Genomic DNA, 24,397 nt, shown 5'->3' with positions numbered 1-24,397 from the left:
TTATCGAGTTCATTAATCTTGTTTGTAATTGTCCAAAATGTTTCCAGGACACGATTCAACCTGTGAACTTTGCAATCTAACTCCAGCCTCACTGGGCCACATGTTTTGGGCATGCAACAAATTAACAACATTTTGGGCAAACATCTTTGCATGCCAGTCAGGCAGTCTTGTTGTCTCAATCACTCCTAACCCATTAACAGCTGTGTTTGGTGTACTCCCAGACAGTCTTACAGTGGAGAAGCACAAAGAAAGTGTAATTTTCTTTACTGCACTACTAGCACCTAAACTTATTTTGCTCAACTAGAAGATCTCACCACTCAGTCAGTGGGTAACTGAAGTTCTATACTACTTGAATTTGGAAAAAAATCTAATTCCCACTTAGCGGATCTGTTCAAAACTTTTTAAAAATATGGCAGGATCTAATCAGTAACCTTTTAGAATAAGCTTCCATTTTGGGGAAAAGGATACCCATGCCTTTTCTGGGCAAGAAAGGAAAAGATGAAAAGTGCTAACAGTCAGCGCACATTTATTCAGCATAAGTGACATGGAAAATATTTTAAAATTATAAAATTGTTCTTCTTCAGTGTCTGGTTTTGATTGTGTTTGTGTGTATCAGACAAAAACTAAACCAGATAGTAAACTGGTATAGTAAGCATGCACTAACATTTAACTCATATCCTAAACTGTTAAGAGTACAGCTCTGTCTGATTGATTGTCTCACAAAACTAAACTCCACAGTAGGTCTTTAACTATATCATAATTACTAAAAATAGAAATATCTTTATGAAACAAAAACTAAATTAAAATTAAAATTACATGAAGTAAAACTAAACTGAATTTCCAAGCAAGGTCAGATAAAAAACTAATATAAAAAGGCAGCCTTTTGCAGATTTATGGATTTTTGTTGATGCCCATAGGTATGTAATCATTATTTTAATGTGTAAAGCAACAAAAACATACATAAACTGTTTCCTTTTAGTATGGACCTTCAAGCAGGTGAAATAAACCTGTTGGTTATTTAAATGGTATGAAGGAAATCTGGGAAATAATACCAACTGTTCTTAATAATATTCTACTTAAAATGTCTCTTTACCCATACTTCAGCAGAGAGGTTTAGTTTGAAGTTGTATTTCTTTTGGGAGGTGTAAATTACATATGTTTTTTTTTTTATTTTTGGTTAAATTTTTCAGGCCTATGTCATGCTAATTCTCATAATGGACTTAATTTTTAATTTTTGCTATTTTTTAATATTTAAATATACACTTTTCCATATGTAGTTGGTATATTAATTAAGTCTGATATACTAACCTAGTACTTGCCAGTTAAATTTTAGTATTGCATCTTATTGTGAATCCATGGCTGTCATTTTGCTTCTTGATGGTGGAAAAAACCTCTTTTGTAGTTCATTTCCAATGGTAGGTTGAGATCAAAGTATCTGCTACATTTAATAAGTGCCCATCCAGCCCTTGTCAATTACAGTGGAACCTCGGTTCATGACCATAATTCGTTCCAAAACTCTGGTCATAAACCAATTTGGTCGTGAACCGAAGCAATTTCCACCATAGGATTGCATGTAAATATAATTAATCTGTTCCAGACCGTACGAACTGTATGTAAATGTATATTTTTTTCATTTTTAAGCACAAATATAGTTAATTATACCATAGAATGCACAGTATAATAGTAAACTAAATGTAAAAACATTGAATAACACTGAAAAAACCTTGAACAACAGAGAAAACTAACACTGCAATAGTTCGTGCTATAGTGCTAGGAACCACTGACTAAAAACACTTTTTTTTTTTTTTTTATGAGTTTTAACACAGGGAAAAAAATGAACATTTGAAAAATCCGTAATTTAATAAACCACCAAGAAAAGTAACATTGCCGCAATGCACGCTATGAACCGATCGCTGTAAACAGAACTGAAAACAAAAACAAACCTTATGCATCCAGCCCTCCCTCTCTCCCTCACTCTCTCTCTCTTTCATGTGTGCGTGTGTGTGCCTCTCTCTCTTGCACCTGTGTGTGTATATGTGTGTGCGCGTGTGTGCGTGCGCCTCTCTCTCGCCCGCCTGTGTGTGTGTGTGCGCGCGCCTCTCTCTCTCGCGCCAGTGCATGTGTGCCTCTCTCTCTCTCGCGCCAGTGCGTGTGTGCCTCGCTCGCTCGCTCGCTGCACAGGAAATGCAAAGGGAGAGACTGAACATGTACAAACTGAAAGGGAAACTGGCTTGTTCATGAACCGAGGCAAAAGTTTGGCAAACTTTTTGGTCGTAAACTGATTTGTATGTGTACCGAGATGTTCGTGAACCGAGGTTCCACTGTATGCAGTAACAATTGAACAGAGAATTTTAATTTGTTTATATGCATGTAGATTTTAATTATTGATACCTATGCAGTGCAATTGTAAATTCATAAAGAAATTCATGTTTGTTATAGATTTTTAAATATTCCATTATAGTAAGCATATTGAAACATATTTGACACAGCTACATTTTTTTTTTTTTTGCTTTTTGTCTAGTTGATGCATTTGCAAAATTTTCATCCTTTACCAAAAATCATCTTAGAATACAGACAGGTATGTACAGTATTTAGTTATGAAATAATGTTTTAAATTTTAATAACTAGCTGAACTGAAATATTCAGGAATAAAATGAACCATTAAAATGATTCAATATTTCCCATCAAATGCTAAAGAAATCTAGCAATTGTTTCTTGGAATATCTGTCACATCATGTGCCTAATATGAAATATGTGCATGTGTGCAATATTTGTTATAGAGATCACAATTTACACTAAACAGAAAGCAAATCCCAGCAATCACCAGCACAAACGGAGACAAAATCATTGATCATTAAAATATAATGCACACATTTAGAGACTACTATAAATCCTTGACATGGTTGAATGGAACTACCTTTTCACTACATTGGAAAAATTTGGGTTTGGGCCAAATATTTGTGCATTACTGTATACCAATTCAGAAGCTTCAGTTTGTATTAACAACATCAATTCAGACTACTTTAAACTACAGTGTGGTACTAGACAAGGATGCCCCTTGTTATCACTGCTTTTTGCAATCGCTATTGAGCCACTCGCAATTCACTGTCGAAATGCTATTGAGATAAAGGGGATTTTCAGAGAAGGACAACAACAGAAAGTTTCTCTATATACAGATGATATGGTACTGTATATATCAGACCCACAAAATACTGTGCCTGCAGGCCTAACAGCACTAACAGAATTTCAAAAGATTTCTGGTCTCAGAATCAATTTGAATAAAAGTGTACGCTTTCCAGTGAATTCTCAAGTACACAATATTAGATTGGACACCTTCCCTTTTATCATTGCAGATCAGTTTAAATACCTAGGGGTAAACATAAAGCTCTTTATCAACAAAATGTGGCCATCTGTGTGGAAAAAATTAAATAAGACATGCATAGATGGTCAACCTTTCATCTTACTTTAGCTGAGAAGAATTAACATTGTTAGGATGAATATCCTTCCTAAGCTTCTCTTTTTATTTCAAAACATTCCAATATACTTCAGTTGATCATTTCTTAAGAAATTGGATTCAACCATAAACTCATTTGTTTGAAGTTGAAAACATACACGTATCCAAAGAGCAACCCTACAATGACCTAAGGCAGAAGGTAGCATGGCTCTACATAATTTTAAATTTTATTACTGGGCAGAAACATACAAACTATAAAAACCGGGACATGGACAGAAATAGACGAACATACACAGGCTTGGTCCGCAATAGAATTTAAATCCTGCAGTACTTTATATTCCTTGCTTTGTACCCCAATAAATACAAGTTATCACCAATATACTAACAACCCAATTATGATTCACTCAGAATATGAAACTAATGTAGGAAGTATTTTAAGATAGAGCAGCTTTCATCTGCACGAGAACCACCTTTTCCCACCCTCTCAAATGTATGCAGTTTTTAATGCCTGGAAAACATCCGGGATTAAATCACCTAGAGATCTGTACATTGACAACATTTTTGTATCCTACGAACAATTACACTCCCAATTTAACTTACCAGCAACACATTTCTTTCACTGCCTTCAAATTTGAAACTTTGTTAAACAGAACCTGTCCCAATTTTCCTCACCTCCCAACCTACCTCTATAATGGAAAAAATATTGTCAGTCTTGAGGACTCAGACAGCATTTCTTTATATGTAAAACTATTTTACAGTCCATCCCTTTCAAAGATCTAAGAGAACAGTGAGAAAAGGGTAAGGAGAGTGGAAAGTAGCCATGCACAGAATTCACTCGCGCTACATATGCACAAAGCATAGAATTATTCAACTTAAAATTATGTATTGAGCGCATCTCTTTTGTTTAAAATTTTCCAAAATGTTTCCAGTGAATGCTACAATCAAGCTCCGGCCTCACTGGGTCAAATGTTATGGGCCTGCACCAAATTAAAATCATTTTGGACCAAAATCTTTAAATGCCTTTCAGACAGCTTTGGTGTCACAATCCCTCCTAAACCATTAACAGCTGTCTTTGGTGTACTTCCAGATGGGTTTAAAGTGGAGAAGGACAAACAAACTGTAATTGCCTTTACTACATTATTGGCACGTAAACTTATCTTGCTCAACTGGAAGAATCCTAACTCTCCTATGCTAAGTCAGTGGGTAACTGATGTTATATACTGTTTGAAACTGGAAAAAATCAAATTCACACTTAGAGGATCTGTACGAAACATTTTCAAAACCTGGCAGGATCTAATCAATAATATTTTAGAATAAGCATTTAAATTGAGGAAGCAGTTTCTCTCCCCTCTTTTACTCTGTGTACATTTCTAAAAATCTAATATTTTTTTTACATTTTATTTCAAGCCAGTACTGCATTTTGGTTAGTTATGTGAATACTCTGCCCGTCTGTTTGTGTGAAATTTCTTTCCCTGCAGATGTTCAGTTTACATGTGTTGATGCTAGAGAGAGAGACAGGTGGTACATTTTTTGAAGGTATTTCGGTGGTTGGCAGTTGTTTGTATTGAATATACGTATAGGTATATAAATCTGACTAGCTTGTTCATTGTATAACTCACTTAGTAGGTGTTTTGATGGTGTAAGTGACATAGTGCTACAATATTTCTTCTGTTGTTGTTTAGACATATAATAGATTGCAGTGCATACAACCTTTTAGTGTTATTGCCTAGTAGTGGTGATGTTGAAAACTGAAGCTGTGCATACTATATCATTGTATTTTTCCTAGAATGGCACACTTGCTTGCTTTAACACTAAATGTAGCCTAGTTGGTATGTGTTTTCTAAAAGAGTGCCGACAGATATTTAAATGACTAATTCAAAGTCCCCCTCTGTGTTCTAGAGTTGTCAAAATGCTGTTTTGATTCAAACCTCTTCATATCTTGCAATCAGCAGTTCCCTCTTTTGTCTCCTGGTTTCTGCTTACAGATCCAACAATAATGATTGTGCTTAAAGCAAGAGCTCAGCTGCAATTTTTAATTTTCTGATTCTTTTCTTTGGCATTATGAACTGATTTGGAGATGTCTTGCAATGAAAGCAATGATATGTAGCATATCATCCATGATGCTCATTGTGGTTTGCTAGGTCACGTACTCTAATGAATTTGTGTTAAAGCAATTTACCACCATTCCACTACATATCTGCAGTGTGTCTGGATTTACAAAAGGTAGGTACCCAAACTGTTAAAAACAGGCTGCTGACATTCTCATTGTCATTTGCCTAAATTGCAAATTCTAAAGTCTTCAGAAAAATTACTTCAAACCAGATGCCTTAGTTTTCCTTATGAAATTCTTTTAGAAGCTATAAACGACATAGCTGGTAACAATTAACAATTTCGATGTAGAGTAAAGGAGCAATAGAGGATACCACATTTGCATTTGTTGTGTTAGCTCTTGGAAGGTTTAAAATAATCAGGTTGCTATTGTAGGATTTTTTGATGATTAATAATCAATAAGATGCCCTTCCCAGTAGGATGCCATAATAATTTTTGGGATTTTGATAATGTGGCTTTAATCCAATAATTTAACAAGGCCCCTACTTTACCTGACCTTTCTCTGTTGTACAAGGTAGGTCTCTGGCCTTTAGATTTATATCAAGGTATCACTCATTTTAAGACACAGAATAATAAAATTTATCAATACACATAAGGAGTATAAGAAATATGACAACTGAATATCTTTTGACATATAAGATTGGACACAGACAGACAAACATATAAAATATTGACTGGCTGTTTACTGGTATTTAGAGTTCTACTTTATTTTGGCACAGATAAATAGTTTTATGATACCTACCAGTTCTTTATCGATGTCCGATGTTATGTGGAGTTGTTGCATTGTTGTTGCTCTGATTTTAAGTGGAAGATTCTTTGTGTTATAGTGCACTCTTTCTCTTTGCTGCATGATGCTAGTTAATGCTGTGCCGCTGCTTTCTCAGCTTGTTTTCTGCTCTTAGACCCTTTTCTGTGCTGCCTGCAACTTATCGAAATGCATTTCTCTTCTTTCTTTTTTTTTTATTTTATTAATTTTATTACAATCCATACATAGCAATCAAGTTTTTACAAAAAAAAGAATTATGTTAAGAACAGATCGATCCCCACCCTGAGAGAGAGAGCAAGCCAAACGGTGTAAAATGTAAGGCTTGTAAACATACCTAAATTAATAAATTCTCTGTGCTTTATAAACTTATTTTAAAATATTACTGATTAGATCCTGCCATGTTTTGAAAAAAGTCTGTACGGATCCTCTAACTGAGTATTTGATTTTTCCAATTTCAAATAATATAACACATCAGTTTCCCACTGACTTAAAGAGGAGAGTTTGGGTTCTTCCAGTTTATCAGAATAAGTCTGCGTGCCAACAGTGTAGTGAATGCAATCACAATTTGTTTGACCTTCTCCACTTTAAGCCCCTCTGGAAGAACCCCAAACACAGCTGTTAATGGGTTAGGAGGGATTGTGAGTCCAAGGCTGTCTGAGAGGTAATTAAAATTTTTGTCCAGAATGATGTTAATTTGGTGCAGGCCCAGAACATGTGACCCAGTGAGGCTGGGGCTCGGTTGCAACTTTCGCAGGTTGGATCATGCCCTGGAAACATTTTGGAGAGTTTTAGTCGAGACAGATGTGCTCGATATATAATTTTGAGTTGTATAATTGTATGCTTTGCATATGGAGCTTGAGTGAATTCTCTGCATTGCTACTTTCCACTCCTTTTCTGATATATTAATTGAGAGGTCTTTTCCCAGTGTCCTCTTGGATCTTTGAAAGGAAGGGATTGTAAAATGATTTTATATATTGTAGAGATGGAGTCTAATCCTTGAAATTGAGCAATATTTTTCCAGCGTGGATGAGGGTGCAAGATGAGGAAAATCTGGAAGGTTCTGTTTAACAAAGTTCCTGATTTGAAGATAGTGAAAGAAATTGTAGCTGGAATGTTAAATTTGGAATGTAATTGTTCATAGGATGCAAAGACGTTGTCTATATAAAGATCTCTAAGCAAGTTAATTCCAAATTTTTCCAGATATTAAAACTGCATATGTTTGTGAAGGTTGAAAGAGGTGGTTCTCTTGCAGGGTGCCACAGAAGAAGCTTCTCCGTCTTAAAATGCTTTCTACATTGGTTCCAGATTCTAAGTGAGTGGAGCACAATTGGGTTATTAGTGTATTGCCGATAGCGTGTGTTTATTGGAGCACAGAGCAAGGAATACAAAGAAGTACTGCAGGATTTTACTTCTATTGCGGTCCATGCCTGTGTATGTTCTTCTATTTGTGTCCAGGTTCTTATACTGTATATTTGCCCCAGTAATAAAACTGGAAGTTAGGTAGAGCCATGCCGCCTTCTGCCTTTTGTCTTTGTAGGGTCGCTCTTTTGATGCGTGGATGTTTCGAATTCCAAATAAATGAGGTTATTGTTGAATCTAATTGCTTAAAGAATGATTTATTAATGTATATTGGTATGTTTTGAAATAAAAAGGAGCTTAGGAAGAATATTCATCTTAACAGTGTTAATTCTTCCAGCTAGTGTGAGATGAAGGGTTGACCATCTATGCAAGTCTTGTTTAATTTTTTCCATGCAGGCACGAAATTTTGTTGATAAAGAGCTTTATGTTTACTTGTGATGTTTACCCAGGTATTTAAACTGTTCTGCAATGATAAAAGGTAGGGTGTCTAATCTAATATTATATGCTTGAGAATTCACTGGAAAGAGTACACTTTTATTCAGATTAATTCTGAGACCAGAGAGCTTTTGAAATTCTGTGAGTGCTGCTAAGACTGCAGGCACAGAATTTTCTGGGTCCGATATATACAGTACCATGTCATCTGCATATAATGAGATTTTCTGTTCCAGTCCTTCTCTGCTAATCCCCTTTATCTGATCAGTATTTCGACAATGTATTGCCAGTGGTTCAATGGCAATTGCAAACAGCAGCGGTGACAAAGGGCATCCTTGTCTTGTGCCACGTTCTAGTTTAAAGTAGTCTGAGCAAATGTTATTGATGCAAACTGAAGCTTCTGGGTTAGTATACAGTAATTTAATCCATGCACAAATGTTGGGCCAAACCCAAACTTCTCCAAAATAGTAAAAGGTATTTCCATTCAATCATGTCGAATGCTTTTCTGCATCCAATGATAATAATATTTCTGGGGTGTTTGATTTAGTTGGTGAGTATATTACATTAAACAGGCGTCGAAGATTTGAAGATAAGTGTCGGCCCCTAATAAATCCAGTTTGGTCTTGTGATATTACGAAGGGAGCACTTTCTCCATCCTTCTAGCTATGATTTTAGAGAGTATTTTAACGTCGTTATTCAGAAGTGAAATTGGTCTGTATGATGCACATTGTAATAAGTCCTTATTTTGTTTTGGAAAGACAGTGATTAGTGCTTGGCGAAAGGTTTGTGGAAGAGATTGGTTATCTCTGGCTTCTGTAAATGTTGCTAATAGGAGGGAGCTAGCTGAGCGGAGAATTTCTTGTAAAACTCTGCAGGGTAGCCATCAGGGCCTGCTGCTTTTCCACCTTGGAGTGACTTTATAGCATCTAGTAATTCTGATAATGACAGAGGTTTATCAAGTTCCTCCACACTAAAAGCGTCAATTTGTGGTATCTGTAATGTATCCAGAAATGCATTAGATTGTATATTGTCTTCTTTAAACTCAGTAGTATATAGGGATTTATAGTAGTCTCTAAAGTGTACATTATATTTTTGTGTTCGATGATTTTATCTCCGTTAGTGTTAGTGATTACGAGATTGCGTTGTACATCTTGCTTGTGAATTTGTTGCTAAAAGCTTATTAGCTTTCTCTCCATGTTCATAATAATGATGTCTGGATTTGTAAATTAGTTGTTCAGTTTCTTTAGTTGTCAAGAGGTTTAATTCTGAATGTAGAGCCTGCCTCCTCTTATGTAGAGTCTCGCTTGGTAGTCTGGCATGTTCTTCATCTATTTTAGTAATTTCGCTTTTTATCTCTGCTACTTTCTTGCGGATTTATTTCTGTGGGAAAGATATGAGATAATCTGTCCTCTTAAGAAGGCCTTAAGAGTTTCCCAGAGTATTCCTGCAGAGATCTCAGGGGATGTATTTGTCTCTAGAAAGAATTTGATTTGTTTGGATATAAATTCAGTACAATTCTCGTCAGCTAATAGAAGCGGTTGAGCGCCATCTCTTGGGGTGAGTGTATGGGGCTTAGTAATTTCAGCTCCAAGATCATAGGAGCATGGTCTGAAATAACAATAGCATCGTATTTACAAGATTTAATCTTAGGCAAGAAGTTATTATCTATAAAGAAGTAATCAATCCTTGAGTAGCAATGATGTACTGGTGAGTAGAAAGAATATGTTCTTGAATTTGGGTTTAAAACCTCCAGGGATCTGATAAGTTGTGATCAGTTATAAACTTTGTAATTATCTTTGCGGTGTTAGTTGCGTTCCCCTGTGGAGGAAGTCTTATCTAAAAGTGGATTTAAACACAATTAAAGTCCCCAGCCATTATAAGTTTATGAGTGTTCAGATTGGGAATGGATGCAAATAAATTTTGTATAAATTCCTTATCATCAACATTAGGTGCATAAACATTTATCAAAATCATTTTACAGTTAGATAAGTCTCCCATGACCATACATATCTCCCTTCAGGATCCAATACTACATCTGATGCTACAAATGGTACTGTTCTATGTATGAGAATTCCCACCCTCTAGTTTTCTTTGTAAAACTAGAATGGAACATTTGGCCAGTCCAGTCTTTTGCAGCGGAACTGATCCTTACTTAGTAAGTGGGTTTCCTGTAAAAATACTATTTTAGCATTTAGACCTGTTAGGTGAGAAAGTACATTCTTTCTCTTTAATTTGATTCAGGCCTTTAACATTCCAGCTTACGAAGTTAACTGTCCCATCATGGAGACACTGATTCTGAGTTTTTGATGTCATTTTATAGTCTTAACTGGAAGTGAAATAGTTTAGGTCTTAATTTCCTATTTCCCCAAGAGTTGTTGCCATGCAGCTTATTATTACGTTGATAGTTATAATTATAAAGATTGAGATGATAGATTAGGTATAGATCAAGCCTGCTCTCTTTCTCTTCCCCCCTTATTTTTGCCTCCCCACGTGAGGCTAAAACCCACTTCACGCAGTCCCAGTCCTCTGACATACCCAGAGACAGAGCACGTCCAAAGCACAACAAGCCCCATGCAGTGGCGCTTTAGGTTAAAAGATAGAGATATCTGTTACCAATATAGTCTTTAAAAAAAAAAAAAAAAAAGAATTTTGCACTTAATATATATATATAATCTTCAGCAATTTTAGTGCATTAAGATGATACCCCCAGATAATAAACCCAGGTGATGGTGTTAAAGATGTGTCCAAAATAAGCATAACAAGTCTTAATGCAGTAATAGCAATAACAGTAAACCAAGGGTATGATATTGAACAGTCTCATTTAGGGTACACATGAAATAATTAGAAAGAAAAAGAAAAAAAAAAAAGGAGGAAAACGTAATTAAGCACAATAAAACATAAACATATAGCGCCCTAGTAATAATAAGAATATATGAGAATATACAGGTATGCTGATAAAAAGCCCGTATTTTAAAACGAATAAATCAGACAGTAGATTATTAATCCTAGCATTATCATTTACCGCCATGACTCACTATTATGTATCAGAATAGTCCCGGGATCAGCTTTCTTAATTCATTTTCTGCTTCTTCCTTGCTAGCGAAGACATAAAAATGACCTTGCCATTCCACTTTCAGTTTTGCCAGATACAGGAGGCTGTATTTGACACTGGCTTGCCGTAGCAGCTGTTTAATATTATAGAAGGCTGTGCGTTTAATAGCTGTTGCTGGAGAGAAGTCAGGGAAGATACGAATGTGGTTATTTTCATATATAATATCTTCCTTATTTCTGAGGAGTGCCATCACCTCTAGCTTAAGTGATAATCGTTCAAAACAAACTATAAAAGATCTTGGTCGGGGTCTGACGGTGTTTGATCCACGTACGCGGTAAGCGCTGCTATCTCAGATTCTGCTTTAAAGTTGCCCACGATTATTTTAGAAAAAAGTTCAGCTGCGAATTTCACAGGGTTTGAACTTTCTCGATTCTCCGGCAGACCTTCAATTCTGACATTATACCTTCTACTCCCATCTTCTCAAGCAGCCAGTCTGTTGCTCTTCTTTCTGGCACAAGAGTATTGATGTTGAAGTGATGGCTGCGTCTCAGCCTCGTCACACTACTGGCATACGGCTTTGGTTTGACAGACTGGGTCTCAGCCTCTGTGTCGACAAGATACGAGTTTAGTGAATTTGGCGGTGAAAGCAAGTGCCTCATAGCTTTTAGTTTGAGAGAAAATTTTAGAAAGTCATTTTGGAGAGTTCCCCCTCCATGAGAGAATCCCAGAGGTGGTGTCCTGATAGAATCCCCAGGGAGTTTAGTGAGTGTCCTACAGTATCCCAGCAACATAGAGCTTCTTCAGGATGGTGCAGAGAGTTTTACAGGAAAGTTGAACCTTCTCCTGATTGAATTAAAGTCACTTCCAGTTATAAAATAACTATCTTCTAATTGGTGGGCTCTTATGTCCATCTTAATTGTCATCCTTTGAGATATGAGTCTTTGCTGAGTCTATTTCATGAATTCTGGCTCAAGAGGTCTGCAGAGCAGCCTCTGGCTAGATGTCAGGTCACCTCTGATTTATACCTTTATAATCAGATAAAGCCCAGGCTTATCCTGGTACAGTACAAGCTGGAGTTCAGTCACTTAAATTTGAAATGCAAGTGGGAGTTTTGTGCAGCTGAATGCCTGCATCCCTTTTAAATCTGCCTTGAGTGCCAATAAAGCCTAGTTGAATGGACAATGCCTATTTTGCCCTACACTACTTATTTATTGTTTTTTTTTTTTCTTTTTTCTGGTTTTAATACTGTCCATGCTTACATTTTTGTTGAGAAGCTAATTGATCAAAGTGGACTTTTAACTTGGTTGTCTGCATCCTGCATTTTTAACTTATAGACTGAAATTCATTTAAATCAATCAAATTATATAAATATAAAAAGTTGTGAACTATGCAGAATGTCATTCAAATCCCCACAGATTATGCCTGTGGTACAACTGTTAGAAAAGTATATTGTAACAATTGTATTATAGGCCTGTAATATATATTTTAAGAATCTTGGATAGATGTCATTTAAATTGCATCACTAACATTATGCATCATCACAGGCATGTTGACAAAGCAAGCATGATAACAAAGCATCAATTACATTTTGATTTTTTTTTTATTAGTATATTGTAAAGGTTAATTCTTCTGTATTTCTGAATATGTGCATGTCTTCTATAACTGACATATGGAAAACTACTTAAAAGCGAATTATTTACATATCAGCACTATTTACTGTTCAGTTAATATAAGATTTTTTTTAATATACTTTTAAATCTTTAGTTATTATTAAACTTATTTTTTAGTTCCTAAAACATTATTTTTTCAAGTAGTGAACAAAACTTCATTTGCAAAAAGAAGCCACCATTATTTATCAATTCAATAGCACTGTAAGAATATTTAAACTACCATTTAAATATTAGACTATTCGAGTAAATTGTCTTAATCTTAAAATTCTGTTTGAGTATGCTTTGGAATAGTAAGTTACATGCTGGGTTTTGTGCTCCAAGCAACAGCTGTTGTAATTATGTTGTTTTTGTTGTATTACAGATGCTCAGGATACAGTCAGATTTTAAGTGTTGGAGTAAATCAAATTAATGAAATCATTATTTGTATGTTATTAGTTTGTTTTTCTTTTTTGTATTAAAAATGCACTGTGTTAAGTTGTTTTGTTTTGTTTTTCACTTTTAGTTGCATAAAATAAAGTCAGTTTATGTGGATGGACTAATGTCATGCTTGAATAAGGTAATAAACATGTGTAAACGTTTTCAATTTCAGCTTTTTGATGCATTGAACAGAAATTAAAATGACAAACGGTGTTTATCCAAGATGAGGTTGTGGTGGCAACAGTGAGGCTCGTATGTCTCTTTCCCCAACCACACTAGCCATCTTATACTGTGGACTTCCAAGGCGTTGCAAGGTCATTTGGGTAATATAATCTTCCTTGTAGGCCCTGAGTGTTCCTTGGGGTGTCCTCCCAGTGCCTATAAGAACTCTGGAAGGTGGTGTCTGGGAGGCAACAGTATTGGATGGATGCTCCACCTCATTTGGTTCTTCATGATGTGGCGTGTTAGTGGCTCCACTTCTCCCGGGATCTCTGTTCTTCTTACCCTATTGTTAAGGAAAAGTCTGGACACTCTACGGAGAAAGCTCATTTCGGCTGCTTCCACCGGCAATCTCATCCTTTTGGTCATTAGTCTTGTGACCCTAGAGGAGGGTGGGGATATGGATTGACTGGCAAATTGAGAGCTTTGCCTTCTGGCTCAGCTCCTTCTTCACCACTACAAATCATTATAGCATCTGCATAACTGTGCTCATTGCCTTGTTCTGCCGGTTGATCCCACCTTGTTCACACCATGAACAAGGGCCCCGAGATACTTAAACTTCTTCACCTGATACAGTAACTCACCTCCCATTAAATGATGACAGTATACCATTTTCCACTGAGGACTATTGCCGCTTAACACCTGGTTGCAAACCATCCTACTTCATGCTGGAGTTCACAGCCCGATATAACCAATAGGACCTCATTGTCTGTAAAAAGCAGTGTTGTAGTTCTAAGACCAACAAAATAGACACCCTCCCCTCCGTGGCTGCATCTTGATATTCAGTCCATGAAAATCACTAACAAAATCGAAGTCAGTGTACAGCCCTGGCAGAGTCCCACACCCACAGAGCAGTGCTGATGTCTTTCTAAGTATGTGCATACTCTCGCAACACCCTCCACAGAATTCCTTGAGGAATACTGCCACACTCGGTCTCTAAACCCACAAAACATATCTAGACTGATTGATCAGGATCCTCATGAAGGTAAAAAGCAGGTCCACTGTTCCACAGTCTGAATGGAATCTATGTTGCACCTCCTGGATCTGAGGTTCCACAATTGGAGAGAGTCTCCTTTCCAGTACCATGCCATAAGCTTTCATAGAGCCTGGTGAATGTGATCCCCTGATAATTGGAGCACACACTCCGGTCCCCCATTTTAAAAAGGGGGCCATCACCCTAGTCTAGCATTCCAGGAGCAGTGATTCCAATGACCACACAACATTGAAAAGGCATGTCAGCCATCCAGCCCAATAATGTCCAGAGCTTATAGCATTTCTGGATGGATTTCATCCACACCAGTTGCCCTGCTACTGCAAAGTTTCTTACTGTAACTACCTCAGTGACTGGCCTTGGTTGATATGGGCATTTATCCTCCATCAACATCTGGCTGTGCCTTCTCTACAGAGGGCATGATGTTCTGGTTCAGGAGCTCCTTGAAATGTTGTTTCCACCTCCAGAATATATTCTCAGTCTAAGTCAGCATTTCTCAACCCTTGCTGAGAACAGCCTGGGTGATTCCATGCCTTCACTTTCTGAGACTCCAGATGGTTTACCAGAACCTCTTTGAGCTGATTCTATAGTTGCTTTCCATGGTCTTCCTGAACGCCAGTACTGCAGCCTTTTTGGTCTGTTGGTACCACTCTACTGATTCAGGAGTCCCTGTGCTGACCATACATGGAAGGCCACCTCCTTCAGCCTGATGGCATTTCTCACCTCTGGTTGTCTACCAGTGGATCCCTGGGTTCCCACCTTGAGAGGCACCCATGGCTTTCAGTCCACATCTCTTTGCAGCCAATTCCACAATGGAGGCTTTGAAGGTCCATTTTGACTCTTTATTCCTACCCTCCCCTGGAATGTAGGAAAAACTTATTTGGAGGTGGGAGTTGAGATCTACTGGATCTCACCAGTTATTTGGGTTTTCCAGGTCTGCCCTGGTGCCTCTCACACCACCTGACCTAACTTGCCGCAAGATGTTGATCAGTTGACAGATCATAAAGTTGCAAATCTGATGATGTGATTGTAAATTCAACTCCAGATCTTCAGCTTAAGATGCTGTGGTACCAGTTACACCTATGAGCCACCTTATGTTCAAACTTGGTGTTCCTTATGGTCAAACCATGCTTAGCACAGCAGTCTAAAAAAAACACTGCATTACAATGTGGCATAGACCAGGCAGGAGCACAATAGAAAGTTCACTTCCTCTCTACACTTTTCTCCTTGGGCAACTCCAGAATAAAGGGCTTTGACAGATAAACATTTTCATTGATGGTTTGCAAAGAAGCAAGTAACTTGAATGTAAATAACAGTAGGCCTATCTCTATTATTTCAATAAAATTATTCTTTCATAACAATAATGTGTATAAAGTGGAAATCATATTTATTTTTGTAGGAAATAAAATCAAATGCTGTTTTTTTCTTCTACAGTTTTTATGAAGATGAATTCTACCATTCATATATTGGTAACTCAGCTAGTTGTTATAAATAAAAATAAAACAAAAAAAAAAACATGAAAAATCATTGTTTCCATTAATCATACCCTTTGCTGAGACACTTGAAATTTGGCTCAGGTATATACCATTCTACCAATCTTCATTGAGATGTGTCTGCACTGTTCTTTAAGTTCACCTCTGGTAAATTCAATTGGCTAAACATGATTAGGAATGGCATATACTCTGTGTATATATTACCACAGATGATAATGTGTATCAGAGCAAAAACCTGACATAAGGTCCAAACATTGCCTGTTGAACTTAAGAGATAGGATTATGTTGAGGCACAGATCTGAGGAAAGTTACAAAATCTTTCCTGAAGCATTGAAGGTTCCCAAGAGCACAGTGGCCTCCATAATTCTTAAATGGAAAGAACAACCATAACTTTTCCTAGAGCTGGCCACCCAGCCACTCTGGCTGAGCTCCACAGAACCTGTGTGATTAGGGGAGTATTTTCCAGAAAGACAGCCATCAGTGTAACACTGATCTATGCTTTATGGTAGATTGCCAGACAGAAGCCTCTCCTCAGTAAAAAGCACCTGAAAGCCCACTTGGAGTTTCCAAAACCGCACCTTAAAGACTATCTGACAGTGAGGAACAATATCCTGCCGTCTGATGAAACCAAGATTGAACTGTTTGGCCACAGTTCTAAGTGCTGTGTCTGGATGAAACCAGCCACTGTTCATCACTTGTGCAGTGCCATTCTAAAGGTGAAGCATGGTGGTGGCAGTAGTGTCATGCTTTGAAGCTATTTTTCACCATGAGGGACAGGGAGACTTAAATGGAGAAAAAGGATTGTCATGGAGAAAAGTGCTCTGTCTCTCTCAAAAAGTCAATGTCAGATATCAGGGAGCCCAGATATAAGTGTAGAAAAAAATCTTTATTACACAGCAATGTAACAAAGAGTTCTGACCATGGTGCAGTTGTCTAAACTAAGAAGTGCTTTGGTTTATATTACATTTTTTGTCATCTATGCAAAATATTCTCCTTCTAATACTGCCCACCATTACCTAATGTCCATCACTTGACCGAATCTGGCCATCATTACTTCACATCTTGTCCAGGTATATCCATCATTTTACTAAAACGTATTCATTGATCAATTACACAATTTAAGTCAATACCAGGAAGACCCATATATGGGATACCAGGGCACTCAAATGAAGGTGACATGATGTACAAGAATCTGTCAAAGTTCAAGTATTAAGCAGCTACATTTCTGAAACAATGGGCTGCTTGTTTTTTCATAGTACACATTGCCCTCAATTTTTCATATTAGTGGTTAGGCAAGCAAGTATAAAGCAGCACAATCTCACTGCTGCATGCAAAAGGAAGTTTAGCTTTAAAGACGTCTTTTTCATTGTGCTAAGTCAAAGAGCTATATTTTACCTATTACTATATAAAAGCAATTTAATATTAATCAATACCATATTTTTTAAAAATCATTTTATATTGATTAAAAAATTATATATTGCCCACCTTTGGGACTTCCTAAAGTCCCACTAATGTGGACCAAAGTGGTGAGAATTGAATAAACATCTTCCTCCCACCAAGTTTAGGAAGGAGTAAGAGAACTACATTCTCTAACAGCCAATTATGGGAAAATTAATCAAACAAAAATTAGGAAAGAAGTATCATGACTTATATAATAGTCACATAAATCAACAAATAAAATAAATCATTAGAACAGTATACCCATATAAATTTACTTCATTAAATAGCAGCAAATAAGTACAGTTAAAAAACAACAATAAAAAAAAAAGTGAAATAGTCTCCTTGTGTTTCATTTTTTTGACAGAAGAAAAGAGCATCAATGGAAAAAGTACTTCAACCGAGGTACTATGTGTACTTCATCATTTATCTTTACTGCATAATTTTATCATGGTTACAATTTGATTCCACAACGTGCTAATCAATAATTAGCGTATTTTTTTGGTGAACAGCAAATCTAGTGACAACTGATCTAAGAAAGGGAAGCAAAACAATAGTACAAGGCTCAAAAGTGAAATGTAACTATAATACCTGCCTTGGTCAAGAATTTTCCCCAAATATCCTAAGTTTGGCTGAAACCAGTCAGTAGCATGCTGGTCATATACTGCATGTGGTGTTACTTCCTCCTGGTATCCTGCCATTCTCCTAATGCTTTAAAAGCCTTTACAATATAGGTATTAAGATTATGTTAAATGCTTCTAATTAATAATATTGCTCTGATGTTAAAGCAGGCCTCAGAGTATGCCTTGTCCTTATGTTAAGACCTCAGGACATCCCTTTGGGACTTTTTCTTTAGACCAACTTGATTCACAGACAAGATGGCTTCTCCCTCAGCCTGGGTCATTTCAGGAATGTCCATCTTCATTCTTCCCTCTGTTCGTGGGAGGCAGCTACAGTTCAATACTGAAACTTGAAGCCTTGTAATAAATGAAAACCTCCAGAAACCAAACAGACTGAATCAGGTCAATGTATTAATGTTATTAGAGTCAATTAACTTACACCTTAATGTTATAATATGATATGTAATGCTTTTTTATCTACTAGAACAGTACGGTTTTGATGAATATGTTTCTAGAAATTGCAACATTCCACCTAACAATAATAAACAGATTTTACTGAATAAGTAAAAGTGATGCATAAACCTTGGATAACTTGTTGTACCAAGAAATGGAATGTTTCATACATGCATCATATGAAACAAACATTCATTTTTCTGGAATATACATTTGTTATTGCAATTAAAGAACTATTCATTATGTACAATTTATAGTTTCATTAACAGTTTCCTCTACTCTGTTCATTAATCATTTACAGTATGACAATCTAATTTACCTTTTCTATTAAATCCACCTAGACATACATTTCTTCAATTTGGAGCCAGACTGGGACTGTAACTGGCAGGCTTTCAGCCAAGCACCCAGTAAGTAATTATTCCTCAAAAAAATGTTTTGCCATTTTTAGCAGTATGATTTGTTTTGTTACATAAAATTTTAGAGGAGCTGTAGCAATAATAAGCACATACTTCCAAAATTCATCATAATTATCAGATAAGTACAAAGAGGTACATTCAGAACATTGTATATACAACATAGAAATTCATGTTTTAAGTAGGTTTTTATAAGCCTAAATGAGGTAACACTTGAGCAGAGAGCTTTTGATTAATTTGCACAGATTTTTCATTACTTAATCTCTGCATAATTTCTAATCATGCAAATTGTTCAAAAAATTTACTGATGGTAAAATAAGTGTGTAATAATTGTAGGGGCTTATATAGTTATTAACAATCAAATTTAGTCTATTTTAAATAATATGACTTGTATTTGTTGGGTTGCAGACTAGAAACACCAGAATATAGTATAGTTAGAACTGTCTATATTTTTTTATTAAAAATATTTTTTTCAGAGTGAATTATGAGTGAGAACATTTGTTAAATCAAATGAGTAAATGCAGTTTTGCCCAAAGTTACTTTAGGTGTTAACAACGATATCTTTAATAAATGAAGTATATACAGTTCTGAAATGCCTCAACTAATTGTAACTTAGTGAATTAGGGTACCATACCGTTACTCTTTTGGTACAAAGACTCCCACCTTGCCAATATTTTTCTTTCTCTTGCTCTTATTCTCTCTCTGTCTCGTTATTTCTCTACTGCTACCCTCTATGTATGTTAAATGTATTATAAGGGTTGTTGAGCAGCAAGTGTTTGCTAGAGCACTAGCAGGATGAAACATGAAGCAGAACTGCCTTAGTTCCTGTGGAAGATTTTAAGAAGACAAAGAACTACACAGGCAGCACAGAGGTACCAAACGTAGAGCTGCTAACAGACAAGGAGTACCAACAGAGGTGATGAAAGAAAGAGAGACATGTAATCTGAACCGATATATGCAGTGTCTTACCATGTAGTACACAGCAAAGAAAAACAGATTTCTTTCTGGTTTCAGATAATATAAAATACAATTTTTCTACCGAACTATAGAGACTGCTTTAGGATTCTTCCAAATGAACAGATTCAGTCGATGCACTAACAGTGTTGTGTAGGAATTAATGGTCAGTTTATTACCAAATAGTTTAAGCTCATCTTAAACAACAAGAAACATTGCAGATCGAGAATTTGCAATGATCATAAATTCTACTATCTAATAGATAAGAAAATATATTTTATTTTCCAAAGGGCTTTAATTTTGGAGAGTTCCAAAACATATACCAGATTGAGGCCAGAGCTGTGTGTCATCATTTACAATTATGGTCCAGTCCCTTATATACTTTAGTTTTAATTTGGGTGATAAACTTGATGTATAATTTTCAGATTTACAGTGTTTACTGTGGTTTTCACTTATTAAAGAAGAATGAATGTTGTGGATTATTTCTAAGAAGGGCAGATGGTCTGTTGGTTAGCACTGTGATAGTAAAACATTGAAATTATGCCAATATTCATCTCCTTACTAGTTTAAATATTTTCAAGTGTGTTCATTTTTTTTATAACTTGTACAAATTACAGCCTGATTAAAATTTGCAGACCTATGTGGTCATCTCTGAAGGCTGAGATGTCTACTATCTTCTAAGACTTAAATACTTTGTATTTGAGCCTGCCCTCAATTCCTCAGTTACAAAGTGGTGAAGCAGTAAATAGCAGTGTCTTTTCTTTGACATTTTTTACATTGGCTAAATAAAGCACAATCTGATTACTAATAAATCGGTAATAATAATTATCTTCTTGCAAGATTTTCTTTCCAAATCTATTCAGACAGGTTTGCATATAGTACTAAATTCACAATCAAGTAGTAATTTTGCTGAAACCCGAGCAGTGTCATGTCACCTTTTGCTTTTGATCTTTGTACCACTGATTTTATTTTTTTAATATGTAGACTTTTTGCCTTCAATATAAACAATCTTATAGGACAACTTTTTAAAGGGTTTATTATTAGGAATATTCTGAAAAACGAGTAATAAATTAACTGCCCACTAGAGAGAGGTGAAGAGTTGACTATATATTGACATTTTATTTAGTCCTTTCCTAACAAACTGCCAAAATTGTGTTTAAAATGAGCTTCCTTGTAACTGTAACCCCCAGATACTTGAATTGTTCTGAAATATCATATGATACACTTCGAATATAGTATTTATTACTGTGACCACTAGAGGGCACCCCAGACACGATTGCACAGACACCATTAACTGTATGAATATAAAGAGATTACCGAAATTGTGCAACGTCTTCATGCAACACTCATTTTTCTTCAAAACCTTACATCATATAGTACACATTTATGTCATTTTTCGTATTCATTAGGAGTATACAACGATGATGCTGTCATGTCAATATAACCAATTTAACATGCATATGTGAAACAAAACACCTTTTATACATCCACTCTGCTATGAGCTGTAGTAGTTTACTTGTGTTTTGTTAGTTGACAAATAATGCCTATGTAATGGCACACATTTAGAAATTGTAAAACTGCAGAAACATTGAATTGCCCACAGAATCATGACTTGTGATCATGCAGGACAAGTCATATTCATTCAGAGTATTAAGTTAATACTTAATATGATACTTCAGCAAGTAGATTACCCTTCATGTTGCATAGATGACAATTTTGAATAGTTTTAGTGTTTGCTGCAACTATTAATAAATCACAGGGCCAGAGTTTTAATCATGTTGGAATATATTAATAGCGAGCAAAGCAATCAAGGTGGGGGAGGGTGGGTTGGGCACATGAGTGATATATTAATAAAAAGGTATTATTTGCATTGAAATACCTTACAGAGGCTTTTGCAATTCTCACACCAATAGTTTTCCTTCACCTTTCACTCAACTCTGACTTGCCTGGCTGAGATCAGATGGCTTGTTTTATCTAAGAGCCAGGAGTACTTCGGTGATAGAGCATAGCCTGTTGGAAGTACTTCCAGGTTGATCAGAATTCCTAGAAAGTAGGGACTATGAATCCTAGTAGCTCCCCGTGGCAGTCCCCATGGAATTTAACAGAGCTGCTTCACAAGACTATAGATCCCAGCATGCTCTGCAGGGGATTGTGTAGGAATCCCAGTGCAGAGATGATACTATCTGTTGTATTGGGGGAGAAAATGTTTGGCTGTACTGATCTCCTCTAGTCCTTCCATTGCATTGGCCTCCCGGACAAGTAAGAATCCTTGTTCAGTCATGGTTGGCAGGCTATTCCACGTGTGCCATCCATTGCATTATTTACTAAGAATATCCACACTTTTTCTCCAGATTATTATTCCAGTGATCTTATAAAAGTCATTTAATACATTTGTTACGATTGGAAATGATACAGTTCTGGAAAATGCAGTTGTTGAGGGATTGTACTGTACAGCCAACAGCAACATATGATGATAATTGCCTGCCTTTAATGATTACAGTTTGGTCTTGTGATATTATAGGCATCACTTTCTCAATTCTTTATTGTAGAGCTTTGCCCAATACAGTGACATCATAATTCAGTAAGGAAATTTATCTATAAAATACTATAGCAGCGCTAATACTTAAAGAACTTCATTTCCCAGCTGCCCCAAGGGTACTGTCCTGATTGGATGTTGGAAGAACATAGGGGTTGCTGGGAACAAGAGGGGCCAGCAGGCATCTTAAAAAGGAGCAGGCTAAGCCACAAAAGATGTCAGTTTTTTGTGCTTGTTTGTCTTGTCTACATTATCACCTGTGGAATATCATTTCTGTCCTGGGACGTGTACCTGCAAGGATGTTTGGACTGTCTTGTGCCTCCATGTCATATGAGTAGTGTTGGATTGGTCATCGTGTTTCATCGGATGGCGCACTCCCCTCATCACATGAGGACTACCGGTAGGACTGTTTGATACATTACTTACAGAAAGATGATCTCTGTACTTTCATTCTTTTCCTTCATGCCATTCATCCGTTACTGCTGCATTTGGACTGTGTTAATGACTTCATTGCAAGTGTTTATTATTAAATGTTTATTATATTTAACATTGTTGTGAGGAAAAGGGAGGGTTATCTGTCTATTTGTTGTTTATATTGTTGTTTCATTTAATATATAACTTTATTAGTTTATATACTGTTACTTCGTGTCTCTGTGTGTGGTGTGAGGTGGGCCAAGGCTAGATGCATTTCTGGGATCCCCACCAAAATAAAAAAATAAATACATCACCATCCTACGATGGTATGAATCTGAGTGGCTCCAGGCTGCTACAATGCTCATTCAGAATCGTAATCTCTAATTTATGATTATTAGGATTAATAATCATAAATTAAAGATTACGATTCTGAATCCTAATAATCATCTGGCCCTGTAGATTTCCCACTTTGTAAGGAATTAATAGCATTAATTTTATTATCCTGAATTGGTTTGTCCAGTTCATGTATAAGCAGTGTGCTAGGTTGTAACAATTCTAATTTATGAAGAACGGTATTTACATAAGCTTCTACTTAATTAGATGCTGAAGTGTATAGAAACTTATATTTCTTTAAATATATTAGTTATTTCTTTTTTCTTAGTACTTGTCTCTTTTACATGTCAGATCTGTTCTATTGTGTTTCTTACTTCCTTTTTATATATTTGTCAATCTGAAATCTCATTAGCTTTTTCTCCATGCTTGTGATAGTGCGGTGACTTGAAGATTTAGTTAGCTCTGTTTCTCCTGTAAGCAAAAGAAATGCACATACCGTACCTTTCTGATCTGCACTATGCATTTACTACTTTGTCCTTATGTTTAATTACACAAATTGTATTTCATATATGTTTTCACTAACTCCAGCAACCTAACATGCTGACTAAGATCAACTGAGAACAGTGAGTTCATGAATTCTTTCTTTTGGGTCACACTGATTATCCAGGTGAAAACTGAAATTGCCTAAATTAGGAATTTGTCATAGTTATTATTAATTGCTAAATCAATGGCTTTTTTACCTTGGCAAACTGGATGAACAAAGTTCTAATTTGGAGGTGTTGCTTCAGTTAACACTGCCACACCATCAGAGCTGAACCAAGTTCTACTTAATGTAAGAAAGTTGATTTTACTATTACTGATAAGACTGTTAATGTAAAACGTCATGCTGGTTAGCATCTATACTAATAAAAGGCAAAGCCCTCACTGACTGCCTCACTCACTTACTCACTCATTTACTGACTGACTCACTCACTCATCACTAATTCTCCAACTTCCCGTGTAGGTAGTAGGTTGAAATTTGGCAGGCTCATTCCTTACAGCTTACTTACAAAAGTTGGGCAGGTTTCATTTCGAAATTCTACGCGTAATGGTCATAACTAATTTAGTGTCTGCCCATATAAGGCCGTCCGTCAGTGGCAATCCAATAGAAACACTACCGCTAAATATTCACCGGTGAAGGACTGTGCTTATGCAGACGAAGAGGAGATGGTCAGGGTGGTGTTTGGCACAAACTCAGCGAAACTGCGAGAGAAACTTTTAAGTGCCGGGTCTTAG

The 24,397-nt window shown here is 36.3% G+C and overlaps 1 protein-coding gene across 1 annotated transcript in view; it reads left to right on the top strand.

The window, feature by feature from the left end:
• The first annotated feature begins 2,531 nt into the window (after window positions 1-2,531).
• The window catches only part of poln (polymerase (DNA directed) nu), a 323,190-nt gene continuing 301,324 nt past the window's right edge, over window positions 2,532-24,397 (top strand). The window contains exons 1-3 of the mRNA XM_039751721.1: window positions 2,532-2,578; window positions 13,345-13,398; window positions 18,814-18,879. Of these exons, the coding sequence (XP_039607655.1) occupies window positions 13,381-13,398; window positions 18,814-18,879 (84 nt within the window). The 5' untranslated portion in view covers window positions 2,532-2,578; window positions 13,345-13,380. The remainder of the gene's footprint in view (window positions 2,579-13,344; window positions 13,399-18,813; window positions 18,880-24,397) is intronic.

The sequence above is a fragment of the Polypterus senegalus genome, chromosome 4 (assembly GCF_016835505.1).
Source record: "Polypterus senegalus isolate Bchr_013 chromosome 4, ASM1683550v1, whole genome shotgun sequence".
Taxonomy (NCBI): domain Eukaryota; kingdom Metazoa; phylum Chordata; class Cladistia; order Polypteriformes; family Polypteridae; genus Polypterus; species Polypterus senegalus.
Note: the sequence above shows the minus strand (reverse complement) of the source record. Positions and strands in the feature narration are given on the sequence as shown.